This window comes from Aegilops tauschii, chromosome 3 (genome assembly GCF_002575655.3).
Source record: "Aegilops tauschii subsp. strangulata cultivar AL8/78 chromosome 3, Aet v6.0, whole genome shotgun sequence".
NCBI classification, from domain to species: domain Eukaryota; kingdom Viridiplantae; phylum Streptophyta; class Magnoliopsida; order Poales; family Poaceae; genus Aegilops; species Aegilops tauschii.
In genome coordinates this window covers 477,040,043-477,056,114 of record NC_053037.3, presented here as the reverse complement: position 1 = coordinate 477,056,114, position 16,072 = coordinate 477,040,043, and the positions used below count along the sequence as shown (strand labels likewise).

At 43.7% G+C, this 16,072-nt stretch overlaps 1 protein-coding gene across 1 annotated transcript; it reads right to left on the bottom strand.

Moving 5' to 3' along the window:
• Window positions 1-5,577, bottom strand: LOC109749491 (protein HESO1). Its single transcript, XM_020308444.4, has 9 exons — window positions 5,270-5,577; window positions 4,178-4,337; window positions 3,365-3,526; window positions 2,830-3,008; window positions 2,657-2,752; window positions 2,495-2,564; window positions 2,285-2,415; window positions 1,410-1,517; window positions 1-1,318 (listed from the first exon to the last, which is right to left on the bottom strand). The coding sequence occupies exons 2-9, from the start codon at window positions 4,326-4,328 to the stop codon at window positions 239-241; spliced, it is 1,977 nt and encodes a 658-aa protein (XP_020164033.1). The 5' UTR covers window positions 4,329-4,337; window positions 5,270-5,577; the 3' UTR covers window positions 1-238.
• Window positions 5,578-16,072: the final 10,495 nt, after the last annotated feature.

The following is a 16,072-nucleotide window of genomic DNA, read 5'->3' as shown; positions in this document are numbered from 1 at the left end:
TAAAGGCAACAACGCTCTAGTTACCATCAGGGAAGAGGGAAACGTAAGGTTTGGCATCTCAAGTGACATTACACCACCGAAACATTCTGCACAAAATCTTTTTAGTGGAAATCATTACGTTTCCTCCACGACGAACTGAAGTATGAAGGATGACATACATCATGAAATCGAAACCGATACATTTTGTCAGCCAAGGGAAACAGCAAATTGCTATCTTTGCTGTGACTAACAGTTCCGGTCAGGTCTGATGTTGGCTGCTTCCTCGCCATTCCGTACGGCCTGAGGAGGCTTGCGACCGCGAGTCCCGTGCCCGTGCCGGTCCATTCTGGAGCCCTCCAGCAACAGGCTCGTGCCTTGTAGCCACCCCATTCCTATTGTACCTATTAGTCTGATGGTCGGGTGTGTATTGCGCCCCCCGCCAGTTCTGGTGTGATCCTTGGCCTGCAGTATATGCCGGCTGATTGTAATATCCATTCTGGTATTGTCCTGGCGTGTGGACCCCAGTTGTATGACCCTGCGGTTGACTATGATAGTTGTATGGTCCTGGCCTTTGGATCCCGCCTGTATGAACAGGCGACTGACTCTGATACTCGTACTGGTATGATCCTGGTGTTTGGAACCCGCTTGTATGAAGCTGCTGTTGACTCGGATAGTAATACGGCCTTGCTCCTTGGTACACTGGGGTATACGCCGGTTGATGATTATGACTCTCGTATGGTACCCCTGTCGGGCCCCATTTAGTGTGCGCCTGTGGATGGCTCTGACTCGGGTATGATCCTGTTGTTTGGCGGCCCGGAGTATATGCCGATGGGGGATAATGGTTTGTGTATAGCCCTGGCTGTCTTGATGGCTGATGAACTGCGGCGTTAGCATAAACCTGAGGAGGGTCATGATTTCGGTAGTGTCCTGGCGTTTGGCGCCCTGCAGTATCAGTGCTCACCTGAGTAGGATTTTGGACAGTGTTTACCTGAGTGGGATTCTGGACAGTGTTTGCCTGAGTAGGATTCTTGACTGGTCTGCTTCCTGTAAATCCTTTGGCTCTGGGGCGACGTTGATTATTAGATACCTTAGCTCCCACGTTGATTAGATGCTGTCGAGTCCTTTGCGGAGTATTTGTATAATTGTTAGCGATGACTCTTCCGCCAAGTTTTGAGCAAACACCAGGTGTGGACAACATTGCCAGTAAGTCGTTCCGGTCAGTATGCTCGAGGGAAGCTAACTTGTTCTTAGCATCACTGAAGGCACTAGCAATTAGGAGGAGCCCCCTCTCACCAACCGCTCTAGCAGCATTATCAGGCCTCTCAACTGGATCTTCGACCTAAACAAGAGTAACGAACAGATGTCATGTCAGTATGTAGGGTAAATTCTCCATTATATCAGCAGCAAAATGCACAGGATACTGGTCTTACAAACAAGCTATAGGGTTTCTTCCTCCGAATTGGAATGTCCTGAATCTTCTTAAACTGACCCGTGTATGTAGATATCACATCACTCGAAAGGGAGTCAATGTGACAAAACTGCAAACAATATAAGATCACAAGTTAGGCTTGTTTCTTGAGGTAAAAATGAGGAAATGCAGAATGCCTTTTGACATGAGAATGGTTGTGTCCTTTTGGTATCAAATATTTATCCATACCAAATTCCATTGCACATACTCATCCAGCAAATGAGCAATCGCGGATAAATGTTAAACATGCTTTCGTTGGCAAAAACTTAAGCTAACAACATGAACTAATCCATGAAACCAAGGGATTAGCATATTTAGCGAACTGCAAAGAAGATAGTTTGCTTTATTGGGAATGTAACCCCAGCAAAATAAACAATGATGGGACAGTTTGCAACTAGCTGATGCTGTGTGACACTGTCCTGTGGAATATAACTAGTTATATGGAGTTTAACAAATTCTAGTAAAATATTTATGCTATTATTGCTCTGAAATATCCTATCAAATCAATTAGCATTTAGCCGCCTTGTAAGTTGTATGACAAATTCTAGTGAAATATTTCTGCTATCACTGTCCTGAAGGATCCTATCAATTAGTTGAAGTATCAACAAAATGGAAGGTGCATTTCAAAATCAGGGAATGGGAAACTCAACTAATTAAAATATGGCCTAAAAGTGTACCAGGAAATTAAATGACCGTAACCAAGACAAAAGGAAATTTCCTGAAAACACAAGTAGCCTGTTTTATGAAGATGTTAACTACAAATGATAAGAGTACAATTAAGATAGTCAGAGAGATGGTTGGCTTAGCGAAGATAGTGAGGACACAATGCTCAGTTACCTTGTGAAAAAAGGTTTCAAGGAGATGACAAAGAGAGCTTTCATTTCTTTGTTCCTTGTTCTGGCTTTGAAATTTTGCTATATTTGCAGCACAAACCTCATCAAGATGTTCCTCATTATAAAGCGTCATGTCTACATGTGACTGTAATGAGTAAGTTACCAGGAACTAGTACGCTAGACAACCATCAGAGAAAATATGAGTTCACTGAACCTGCAAAATCTTCTGTGATATTCCCTTCATAAATGTCCTCCAAAGGTGGTAGGATTGCCGGCTCACATGTCTCAAAATATAGCATCAGAAAGGTAAGCAAAAGATACTATTGAAACGATAAACAAGATAATTGGACATAACTTCCAAAGTAAGAAGTATTACCTGAAAATGGAAGAGAACAAGTAGGCAAAGCGAATAGGAGTTCAGGGTCCCACTTTTTGGATCATTAATGTTTTGAGCTTTTGCCCACTCCTTGATCTGCAAGGAAACTTGATGCTGAGCCTTGGGTTTACTAGAAAAACCCATCAGCAAAGGACTATCACTTCGGAGCTTACCAATAAAACCATATCACCAAAGCGCTCATCCAAAGTACTGATCCAGTAGAAGATCTTGGATTTAATTCGACCAGGGTAGTTATCAACAGATAAATCGCAGGAAATGCCAAAGCGGTTGCTCACGTACTGAAGAACTGGGACTCTTGCTTGAGGAATGAACTCCATATATCCATAAACACCTAAATACAATAAAAGGAGCACAACCAAATTTAAATGAGATGTTCAGTAGGCATGGAGTGCTAAAAACCATTACAGGGGCAAAAAAACAAAGTGCCACAATAAATTCACTAACCACAGAACAATAATGAAATTCTTGAAAAAATCACAGCCAACACATAAGTTAGAATGATGCTCCCTCACATGATTTTGTACTACTTGGTGCACACAAACATATTATGACTGTTTTACCACAAAAGCTATGAGTATTCACAGGTCGACACTAGAAATTCATCATTCTGGTTAACGCTATTCGCAGGATAGAGTGATCAGGCAACGAATTATGTATGCTTATGTACTGTAGAATAGATAGAATTACCTCCCTTTTGCAAAGCTGTCCTTACTGCTTTCAAGATACTTATCTTCTTTTTCTTGTTTATAGGAAGGTTTGAGCTATTCATGAGCTGAACTGATATATCCAAATCTCCTGATTTTGAGTATAGATTTGATAGAAAGGATCCAAAAGGTTTTGCAGCAGCACCTGTAAGGAAAGTGAGAAAATCAGGTAAAGCAACATTTGAACTGTATCATGAAAAACTTCAAACACCTTTCACTTGTCATCATTATAGAAATTTCAAATTTCTTGACCTGTATGTTGGTTAATTAAGTCTATGACAAGAAATAAATGTGTATCCTCTGGTAAAGATTATTGTGTGTCATTTGAGCAGCTCATAACCTAGCAAATCACATATTGCCATATGACTTTTTCCAATACTAGGTAAAAACTGTACTGCGGCCATAGGTCACTAGTTACACAATGGCAGACACCTGGACCTGTCAATGAGTCACCGTTCCAATACTTAGTCTCCAAATGAAGTGCATTCACAGGCGACTAGATTACCGCTTCTCATCTATCGTCTTTGGTTCTTTGTTCTCAAACACAAACTACTCTAGGGTTCTTTAGGAATACAATAGACTTTCTGGAAAACCTTTTGAGGATATATTCAACTTTGTAGACGTCCTGTAACGGATTACAAATACTGTGTTTCAGAAATTTATATCATAAGTCCATGGACAAAGGAAAAGGCTTTCCCTTCAGTTGTGCAGAGTGCAGCACAAACTTCACTGTCAATATCAGGCTCATTTTCAAATGATGGATATGGCTCCCATGGTAGCCAAAGGAGTAAGTTACCTTTCAAGACTGCAACTGGTTGCATGGAAACTTCCAGCTCCTTAATTGCAGATAGTCTTCTGTTCAGATCATCCTCTGCCGGTTTTATTTGAGAGAGGATGTCTTTAATACACTTCTCCAGCACATCGTTGTTGGGGACAAGTTCAATCATGCTGAAATACTGAAGCCAGGAAGAAACATAAGATCAAGCAAGAAAGAAAGGGAGAAGTAATATGAGTGTCAATTAGCACCGCTAAACACTAGTTACAAGTACAATGATTGCGCTAGTTTTCTTTCATACAAAATTTTCCAGGACAGAATGTACGAGACATGTTTTAAAGAACCATAACAAAAAAAAGAACTTAGTGGAGCACTGCATTCTCTGAGAGAACCAAATGTATCCGCAACTCTCTAAAAGTAGAAAATTTATGGAGACCACAAACTAAAACCTAGATTCTTCATAATGGGAAGACAGTGGATTTAGAGGCAGCGCTACCAAGTTTTAACGTAATGGGGATTTTGAGTATATGTGACTCCCCTAGGATCTTGATGTAAACGAGGCACATGGAGTGGAATACCCTCAATGCAACTCGGAGGAGTGGGGTACTTTGAAAATTTCCTACCATATTCAACTATGGCATGAGGGGAAGCATCACTGCCCAAGTCAACGAATGGAACCTTTTTGTGCATGTCCTATCATGTTTGTGTTTACCGTACCTACCATTAGCACCCAACATGGCAAACAATCCACAGAAAAAGCTCCCATGCCGCGAGTGATTGTCGCCTCAAACGCGAATTTTTCATCAAATTTTCTGAATACTGCAGCATATGCACATCCACGCAAAGGCAAAACCCGAGTACAACTTCGGCAATTCACCACATATAGCACCACGAGTGTTAAAGTAGCTTAATTTGGCGGATGCACCAGTGTCAAGCTAGAAAGCAAAGCACTGACATGGCGTGCATCCATGCATCGAGTATCAGCCCTCGAAGCAAACGGGCCCTGCCGCGATGGCCAGCGAAACCCCCACAATCGACAGACACCCTATCCCAAAATTTCATGCCGGGGGGTCGTACGGACTAGCCGACGCGAAATGGCGAGGGGATTTTTACCTGGAGAAAAACAGGGGATGGATCTGAGTTTCCGCGGGAGCGCGAAGTCGGCGGCCGCTGAGTGGCGGCGACGGCGGCGGCCGCCGCGTGCGGTGAAGTCGCGTCGTCGGGTCGGGTCAAGGGGGGCAGGTCGACGAGGGGCGAGAGGTGGAGGAGACCATGGCAGGGGGGAGGGTTATGCAGCGGCCGCGCCGAGTTGGGGGGGGGGGGGGGGGGGGGGCATGAAGCTTTCGATGGATCCGTGGGCCTTCGGGTGGTTAATGCGGTACGCTGCTGACTCGATCACACTTCCTTTACAGATGTAAATTAAATGTATACCTTCGGTGCTAAGGCTGTTTTTTTTTCTCTCAAAATAAAAGGCTGGTTTTTTTTAACATGGTGTCATACTTTAAATCTAGGGCAACGCTCTGCGTCGGCTCGGTGATGGGATGAACGGAGTCACCTCACACACCGTTCGATCATGTCGCTATTAGTAGCTAGATCAGCCCTGCATGGTCAACCCCATCCTTTCACCCCGCCTTGGCGATGTTGCATGGTCGTCTGTCTTCCCTCGGTGTCGACTCAGAATGTGACGTCACTGCCCGTCGGCTCGCCACACCACGCAACCCCTTCGCAACATCGCACGCGGACACGGCAGATGCTGGTCGGATCTCGGCATCGGTGGGCCCCCTCGCAGCAGCCATCGTCTAACATGGCCACGTCCGTAGCATCATCGAGTGTAATTGCACCATCGTCGACCACCGCAACGCCGGTGCCTAGCTAGCCTTGCCTCGCCTCTCGTGTCCTTTGCAACGGCGACCACCAGCCATCACAGCAGCGCACGTCTCTACTCATAGCAACAGTAATGGGTAGTTGTGCCACTCTTGGCCGCCTTTAGCTCGTAGCAATGCCTTGCTTGCATCTTTCTTCCCGCTCTTGTAGATTTCACTCCGAATCGTGGGGAGGTGCTTATATTCGCTTATATTCGCTTGGGGACACAAGAGTTGCGAACCAGTGCTCGAGGAACCGCATCCATGTCATCTTCAGCAAAGGAGGGAGAAGCAATGGCTACGATCGAGGAGTAGGAAAAGCGGAAAGAAAAGGGATGGGGACACGCTCGGGAGAGCAAGTGGATAAGATAATTCTCCGTAGAGATGAGTAGAAGATGAAGCCAGTGTGCGAGCCCAAGGGGCACGTGACATACGACTGAGGCAGACGATGAGAGCGCGCAATTGCCCTAGCAATTTAAATTGGTTTCATTTAATCTAAACTAATAATTACTCATATAAAAGATGTTGGAGTACCCGCCTCCCGGGGGTATCCTCGCTAGCGAGTGCCTTCCAACTCGTTCGATTCGGGGACGCCTCGCGCCGCTACCTACCTGGCGCCCTCCCTGACGTCAGATCAAGCACGGGCGCTCCTCATCGATCTGGGGGCCTCGGGGGTCCATGACTTGTGAGTCGTGGGGGTGCGTGTGGCCATCTTTCTGTGGTGTTTTTTGTTGTGCCTCATATGCCGCCTCGAGCGTTGTTCGGAGTGTCCATCACCGTGAATTATATTCGGTTGTTGGCATGCATTCGGTTGGATCATGTAGGACAACTCTCGTGTGATGTTGTTGGGTCGGTGGAGGTAGTTGATTTTTTTAGTCTGGTTTGTGCATTGCTCGGAGTGGTCGTCATTGCTGCTTGTTCGGTTGATGTCCTATGTTGGGTCGGGTTATGCCGGGTACCCCTCGTGCGATGTTGTCGGGTCAACAAGGTTCTTTGCTTTATGGGTCCAGTTTGACGACCACTTTTTGTGTGTTCTTGGTGTCCAGTTAGGAGGTCCTTGGGGATGCTGCTTCTCTGCCGACGTTGTGGTGGTTCATTCGTTCGGCTTGGTGTTCCCTGGGATTGGCATGCGCCAATGTAGTCGAACTAGTTTGACGCGACAGAGTATAACACTTGAAGTCACATATGGTTTAGCCACTCTTGGTGTGTTGTCTGTGGTCGATTATGAGGTCCTTGGGAAGGTTGCTTTTTTACGAGTGGTGCTCGGTTCGTCTGGTTTGCTATTACTTGAGTCGGCATGCACCAATGTGATCGAAATATAACGCCTGAGGTTGTTGATGGTATAGGTCGCCTATGGGACCACCTGGGGTTGAGCCTTGGCTCCCTGTCTTCTTCCGGCACAAAAACCTTCCTCCTTCTTTCTGCCTTTTTAGGACTTTTTCTGTGGTGTTTTCATGAAATTCCAAGAACGATAAAAAACAGAAAGGGGCATTTGGCACTGAATTAATATGTTAGTTACTCAAAGTGGTTTAAAAACATTGTAATCTTATAGGATAATGAGTATGAAACATACAAAAAAATCGATATGTTGGATATGTATCCACGACCTAACGCATTTGGTTCTTCTTCCACCATGTTGTATGTTCTCTTTTTTCCTTCTATTTTAACTTGTAAAAGTGGTGTGTAGTTTGTCTCTAACATATTTACATAAAAGTGTGTGCATCCTGATTTATGGGATGTAGCTCGCATTTTTTACATTTGGTTACATGTCTTTGTTTATCTGATGGCTAGCCTTAGTAGGCGGCAGCTATGATATAAGATTGTTTAAACCTGTTGGCCGGAGCTTTTTGCACCTGGATGCTTTTTCTCTGTTAATTTTCGTTGTCTCTCTTATACCGGAACCCGATCCTAGTTTAGGATTGTATGGAAAAATGTTATCTTTTCCTTTTTGTTGTGGATTGTTTTTGGATATATCATACTAGCAATCAGTATGGATATGATCTATGTCCTTTTATGTATTCAATTGCATGGTTAGTAACATCACTATGTTACATGTTTCCATGATATTGACTATCATGTTTTATCTTTTGTTCTTCTGGATAAACTTATGAAAAATTGCTCAATAATTCAACAATATACGTGTAGGCAATTTTCTTCAATTGCTTTCGAGGCACCCCCAAACCACCTCCGTTTGAGGGGGTGAATTAAAAGCGATGGTTTTGATGGGTAGTGCTTTGTCTAACCATCATGAATTGTTTTCACGCCTCTAACGAAAAGCCAAAGGGAACACTTACTCCCAAATGAGAGAAAGATTTCCAGGCTACAGACACCCTCCTTAGAGGTGTTGTTTTGAGTGTTCTTGGTTGCAAGATCGCCGATCCTTTCATGACCAATGAGGTTGGTAATGATATGTGGGATGTGCTGCAGCCAAGTTTGGGGTCTCGGACACAGACGGTGAGTTGTATCTTATGGAACAATATCATGTTTACAAGATGACTGCCTCGTAGTTGAGCATGCACATGAATCCAGTAACTTGTAAACAAACTTGAGCATTTCAATTGTGTGTTACAATGTAGGTTTGTTGTCTGAAGCATCATTGCTAAACTTGCTCCATCGTGGGGGAATTCTGCTACTTCTTTGAAGCACAAGAGACTAGAACTTTTTGTTGTCAATATTATTGGCACTCTTGATGTGGAAGATAAGGCGAGGGCGAAAGACGCACGTGCTTGTTTCCATGAGGAGAATCCTAGTGCCAACTTGGTACACAAGAAGAATTCCAGTTCCACAAATTCAAGAACAAGAATAACTCCTTGATCACCATACCTGGTTATCCTCGTTACCGGTTCGCACTCTTTTTTATGTATTTCGGTATCCTCGGGACTAATTTGTTAGTCACTATACCTGGTAAGGCAATGTTGGACACCATGATACCGAGTGGGTTAAGAGTGTATTGAAGGAAATATGCCCTAGAGGCAATAATAAAGTTGTTATTTATATTTCCTTATATCATGATAAATGTTTATTATTCATGCTAGAATTGTATTAACCAGAAACTTAGTACATGTGTGAATACATAGACAAACAGAGTGTCCCTAGTGTGCCTCTACTTGACTAGCTCGTTAATCAAAGATGGTTAAGTTTCCTAGCCATAGACATGAGTTGTCATTTGATGAACGGGATCACATCATTAGAGAATGATGTGATGGACAAGACCCATCCGTTAGCTTAGCACTATGATCATTTAGTTTATTGCTATTGCCTTTTTCATGACTTATACATGTTCCTATGACTATGAGATTATGCAACTCCCGGATACTGGAGGAACACTTAGTGTGCTATCAAACGTCACAACGTAACTGGGTGATTATAAAGATGCTCTACAGGTGTCTCCGATGGTGTCTGTTGAGTTGGCATAGATCGAGATTAGGATTTGTCACTCCGAATGTCGGAGAGGTATCTCTGGGCCCTCTCGGTAATGCACATCACTATAAGCCTTGAAAGCAATGTGACTAATGAGTTAGTTGCGGGATGATGCATTACGGAACGAGTAAAGAGACTTGCCGGTAACGAGATTGAACTAGGTATGATGATACCGACGATCGAATCTCAGGCAAGTAACGTACCGATGACAAAGGGAACAACGTATGTTGTTATGCGGTTTGACCGATAAAGATCTTCGTAGAATATGTAGGAGCCAATATGAGCATCTAGGTTCCGCTATTGGTTATTGACCGGAGATGTGTCTCGGTCATGTCTACATAGTTCTCGAACCCGTAGGGTCCGCACGCTTAACGTTCGATGATGATTGGTATTATGGGTTTATGTGATTTGATGTACCGAAGGTTGTTCGGAGTCCTGAATGAGATCACGGATATGACGAGGAGTCTCGAAATGGTCGAGACATAAAGATTGATATATTGGACCATGTTATTCGGACACCGGAAGTGTTCTGGATAGTTTGGGATAAAACCGGAGTGCCGGAGGGTTACCGGAACCCCCCCGGGAAGTTATGGGCCTTAATGGGCCTTAGGGGAGAGAGAGGGCCGTAGCCAAGAGGTGGCTCCCCCCCCCCAAGGGGAGGGGTGCGCGGCCCCTCTTTCCCTCTCCCTCTCTTCCTTCTTCTCCTAGTTGGACTAGGAAAGGGGGGAACCTACTCCTACTTGGAGTAGGATTCCCCCCCCCCTTGGGTGCGCCCCTTGTGGACGGTCGGCCCCCTCCTCCCCTCCTTTATATACGGGGGAGGGGGCACCCATAGACACACAAGTTGATCTTTAGCCGTGTGCGGTTGCCCCCTCCACAGTTTCCCACCTCAGTCATATCGTCGTAGTGCTTAGGCGAAGCCCTGCGCCGGTAACCTCATCATCACCGTCACCACGCCGTCGTGCTGACGGAACTCTCCCTCGGCCTCAGCTGGATCTAGAGTTCGAGGGACGTCACCGAGGTAAACGTGTGCAGATCGCGGAGGTGACGTCCGTTCGGTACTTGATCGGTTGGATTGCGAAGACGTTCGACTACATCAACCGCGTTACTTAACGCTTCCGCTTTCGGTCTACGAGGGTACGTGGACACACTCTCCCCGTTCGTTGCTATGCTTCTCCTAGATATATCTTGCGTGATCGTAGGCAAAAAATTTGAAATACTACGTTCCCCAAGAGTGGCATCCGAGCCAGGTCTATGCGTAGATGTTATATGCACGAGTAGAACACAAAGAGTTGTGGGCGATAATAGTCATACTGCTTACCAGCATGTCATACTTTGATTCGGAGGTATTGTTGGATGAAGCGGCCCAGACCGACATTACATGACCGCGTTCATGAGACTGGTTCTACCGACATGCTTCGCACACAGGTGGCTAGTGGGTGTCTGTTTCTCCAGCTTTAGTTGAATCGAGTGTGGCTACGCCCGGTCCTCGTTGAAGGTTAAAACAGCACACTTGACGAAAAATCGTTGTGGTTTTGATGCGTAGGTAAGAACGGTTCTTGCTAAGCCCGTAGCAGCCACGTAAAACTTGCAACAACAAAGTAGAGGACGTCTAACTTGTTTTTGCACGGCATGTTGTGATGTGATATGGTCAAGACGTGATGATATATAAATTGTTGTATGAGATGATCATGTTTTGTAACAGAGTTATCGGCAACTGGCAGGAGCCATATGGTTGTCGCTTTATTGTATGCAATGCAATCGACATGTAATTGTTTTTACTTTATCACTAAGCAGTAGCGATAGTCGTAGAAACAATAGTTGGCGAGACGACAACGATGCTATGATGGAAATCAAGGTGTCGCGCCGGTGACGATGGAGATCATGACGATGCTTCGGTGATGGAGATCATGAGCACAAGATGATGATGGCAATATCATGTCACATATTTTGATTCCATGTGATGTTTATCCTTTATGCATCTTATTTTGCTTAGTTTGGCGGTAGCATTATAAGATGATCTCTCACTAAATTTCAAGGTACAAGTGTTCTCCCTGAGTATGCACCGTTGCTACAGTTCATCGTGCAGAGACACCACGTGATGATCGGGTGTGATGAGCTCTACGTTCACATATAACGGGTGCAAGCCAGTTTTGCACACGCAGAATACTCGGGTTAAACTTGACGAGCCTAGCATATGCAGATATGGCCTCGGAACACTGAGACCGAAAGGTCGAACGTGAATCATATAGTAGATATGATCAACATAGTGATGTTCACCATTCAAAACTACTCCATCTCACGTGATGATCGGACATGGTTTTGTTGATTTGGATCACATGATCACTTAGATGATTAGAGGGATGTTTATCTAAGTGGGAGTTCTTAAGTAATATGATTAATTGAAGTTTAATTTATCATGAACTTAGTACCTGATAGCATTTTGCATGTCTATGTTGTTGTAGATCAATGACCCGTGCTACTGTTCCTTTGAATTTTAATGCATTCCTAGAGAAAGCTAAGTTGAAAGATGATGGTAGCAACTACACAGACTGGGTCCGTAACTTGAGGATTATCCTCATTGCTGCACAGAAGAATTACGTCCTGGAAGCACCGCTAGGTGCAAGACCCGCTGCGGGAGCAACACCAGACGTTGTGAACGTCTGGCAGAGCAAAGCTGATGACTACTCGATAGTTCAGTGTGCCATGCTTTACGGCTTAGAACCGGGACTTCAACGACGTTTTGAACGTCATGGAGCATATGAGATGTTCCAGGAGTTGAAGTTAATATTTCAAGCAAATGCCCGGATTGAGAGATATGAAGTCTCCAATAAGTTCTACAGCTGCAAAATGGAGGAGAATAGTTCTGTCAGTGAACATATACTCAGAATGTCTGGGTACCACAACCACTTGACTCAACTGGGAGTTAATATTCCTGATGATAGTCTCATTGACAGAGTTCTTCAATCACTGCCACCAAGCTACAAAAGCTTCGTGATGAACTATAATATGCAAGGGATGAACAAGACTATTCCCGAGCACTTCGCGATGCTAAAGGCTGCGGAGGTAGAAATCAAAAAGGAGCATCAAGTGTTGATGGTAAACAAGACCACTAGTTTCAAGAAAAAGGGCAAAGGGAAGAAGAGGAACTTCAAGAAGAACGGCAAGCAAGTTGCTGCTCAAGTGAAGAAGCCCAAGTCTGGACCTAAGCCTGAAACTGAGTGCTTCTACTGCAAAGGGACTGGTCACTGGAAGCGGAACTGCCCCAAGTATTTGGCGGATAAGAAGGATGGCAAAGTGAAAGGTATATTTGATATACATGTTATTGATGTGTACCTTACTAATGCTCGCAGTAGTGCCTGGGTATTTGATACTGGTTTTGTTGCTCATATTTGCAACTCGAAACAGGGACTACGGATTAAGTGAAGATTGGCTAAGGACAAGGTGACGATGCGCGTGGGAAATGGTTCCAAAGTCGATGTGATCGCCGTCGGCACGCTACCTCTACATCTACCTTCGGGATTAGTTTTAGACCTGAATAATTGTTATTTGGTGCCAGCGTTAAGCATGAACATTATATCTGGATCTTGTTTGATGCGAGACGGTTATTCATTTAGATCAGAGAATAATGGTTATTCTATTTATATGAGTAATATCTTTTATGGTCATGCACCCTTAATGAGTGGTCTATTTTTATTGAATCTCAATAGTAGTGACACACATATTCATAGTATTGAAGCCAAAAGATATAAGTTTAATAATGATAGTGCAACTTATTTGTGGCACTGCTGTTTGGGTCATATTGGTGTAAAGCGCATGAAGAAACTCCATGCCGATGGACTTTTGGAATCACTTGATGCTTGCAAACCATGCCTCATGGGCAAGATGACTAAAACTCTGTTCTCCGGAACAATGAAGCGAGCAACAGACTTGTTGGAAATAATACATACTGATGTATGCGGTCCGATGAGTGTTGAGGCTCGTGGTGGGTATCGTTATTTTCTGACCTTCACAGATGATTTGAGCAGATATGGGTATATCTACTTGATGAAACATAAGTCTGAAACATTTGAAAAGTTCAAAGAATTTCAGAGTGAAGTGGAAAATCATCGTAACAAGAAAATAAAGTTTCTATGATTTGATCATGGAGTTGAATATTTGAGTTACGAGTTTGCTCTTCATTTGAAACAATGTGGAATAGTTTCGCAACTCACGCCACCTGGAACACCACAGCGTAATGGTGTGTTCGGACGTCGTAACCGCACTTTATTAGATATGGTGCGATCTATGATGTCTCTTACTGATTTACCGCTATGGTTTTGGGGTTATGCTTTAGAGACGGCTGCATTCACGTTAAATAGGGCACCATCTAAATCCGTTGAGACGACACCTTATGAACTGTGGTTTGGCAAGAAACCCAAGTTGTCATTTCTTAAAGTTTGGGGTTGCGATGCTTATGTGAAAAAGCTTCAACCTGATAAGCTCGAACCCAAACCGGAGAAATGTGTCTTCATAGGATACCCAAAGGAAACTGTTAGGTACACCTTCTATCACAGATCTGAAGGCAAGATATTCATTGCTAAGAATGGATCCTTTCTAGAGAAGGAGTTTCTCTCGAAAGAAGTGAGGGGGAGGAAAGTAGAACTTGATGAGGTAATTGTACCTACTCCCTTATTGGAAAGTAGTTCATCACAGAAATCAGTTCCAGTGATTCCTACACCAATTAGTGAGGAAGCTAATGATGGTGATCATGAAACTTCTGATCAACTTACTACCGAACCTCGTAGGTCAACCAGAGTAAGATCCGCACCAGAGTGGTACGGTAATCCTGTTCTGTAGGTCAGCCATAGAGAATAAACGGATCTTCAAGTAGAAGACTAACGCAGATGGTAATGTTACTGTCTACAAAGCTCGACTTGTTGCGAAAGGTTTTCGACAAGTTCAAGGAGTTGACTACGATTAGACTTTCTCACCCGTAGCAATGCTTAAGTCCGTCCGAATCATGTTAGCAATTGCCGCATTTTATGATTATGAAATTTGGCAAATGGATGTAAAAACTGCATTCCTGAATGGATTTCTGGAAGAAGAGTTGTATATGATGCAACTAGAAGGTTTTATCGATCCAAAGGATGCTGACAAAGTGTGCAAGCTCCAGCGATCCATTTATGGACTGGTGCAAGCCTCTCGGAGTTGGAATAAACGTTTTGATAGTGTGATCAAAGCATATGGTTTTATACAGACTTTTGGAGAAGCCTGTATTTACAAGAAAGTGAGTGGGAGCTCTGTAGCATTTCTAATATTATATGTGGATGACATATTGTTGATTGGAAATGATATAGAATTTCTGGATAGCATAAAAGGATACTTGAATAAGAGTTTTTCTATGAAAGACCTAGGTGAAGCTGCTTACCTATTGTGCATCAAGATCTATAGAGATAGATCAAGACGCTTAATTGGACTTTCACAAAGCACATACCTTGACAAAGTTCTGAAGAAGTTCAAAATGGATCAAGCAAAGAAAGGGTTCTTGCCTGTGTTACAAGGTGTGAAGTTGAGTCAGACTCAATGCCCGACCACTGCAGAAGATAGAGAAAATATGAAAGTCATTCCCTATGCTTCAGCCATAGGTTCTATCATGTATGCAATGTTGTGTACCAGACCTTATGTGTGCCTTTCTATAAGTATAGCAGGGGTGTACCAAAGTAATCCAGGAGTGGATCACTGGACAGCGGTCAAGAACTTCCTGGAAATACCTGAAGAGGACTAAGGATATGTTTCTCGTTTATGGAGGTGACAAAGAGCTCGTTGTAAATGGTTACGTCGATGCAAGCTTTGACACTGATCCAGATGACTCTAAGTCACAAACCGGATACGTATTTATATTGAACGGTGGAGCTGTCAGTTGGTGCAGTTCTAAGCAAAGCGCCGTGGCGGGATCTACGTGTGAAGCGCAGTACATAGCTGCTTCAGAAGCAGCAAACGAAGGAGTCTGGATGAAGGAGTTCATATCCGATCTAGGTGTAATACCTAGTGCATCGGGTCCAATGAAAATCTTTTGTGACAATACTGGAGCAATAGCCTTGGCTAAGGAATCCAGATTTCACAAGAGAACCAAGCACATCAAGAGACGCTTCAATTCCATCCATCATCAAGTGTCGGAAGGGTCATAGAGATTTGCAAGATACATATGGATCTGAATGTTGCAGACCCGTTGACTAAGCCTCTCTCACGAGCAAAACATGATCAACACCAAGACTCCATGGGTGTTAGAATCATTACTATGTAATCTAGATTATTGACTCTAGTGCAAGTGGGAGACTGAAGGAAATATGCCCTAGAGGCAATAATAAAGTTGTTATTTATATTTCCTTATATCATGATAAATGTTTATTATTCATGCTAGAATTGTATTAACCGGAAACTTAGTACATGTGTGAATACATAGACAGACAGAGTGTCCCTAGTGTGCCTCTACTTGACTAGCTCGTTAATCAAAGATGGTTAAGTTTCCTAGCCATAGACATGAGTTGTCATTTGATGAACGGGATCACATCATTAGAGAAATGATGTGATGGACAAGACCCATCCGTTAGCTTAGCACTATGATCGTTTAGTTTATTGCTATTGCTTTCTT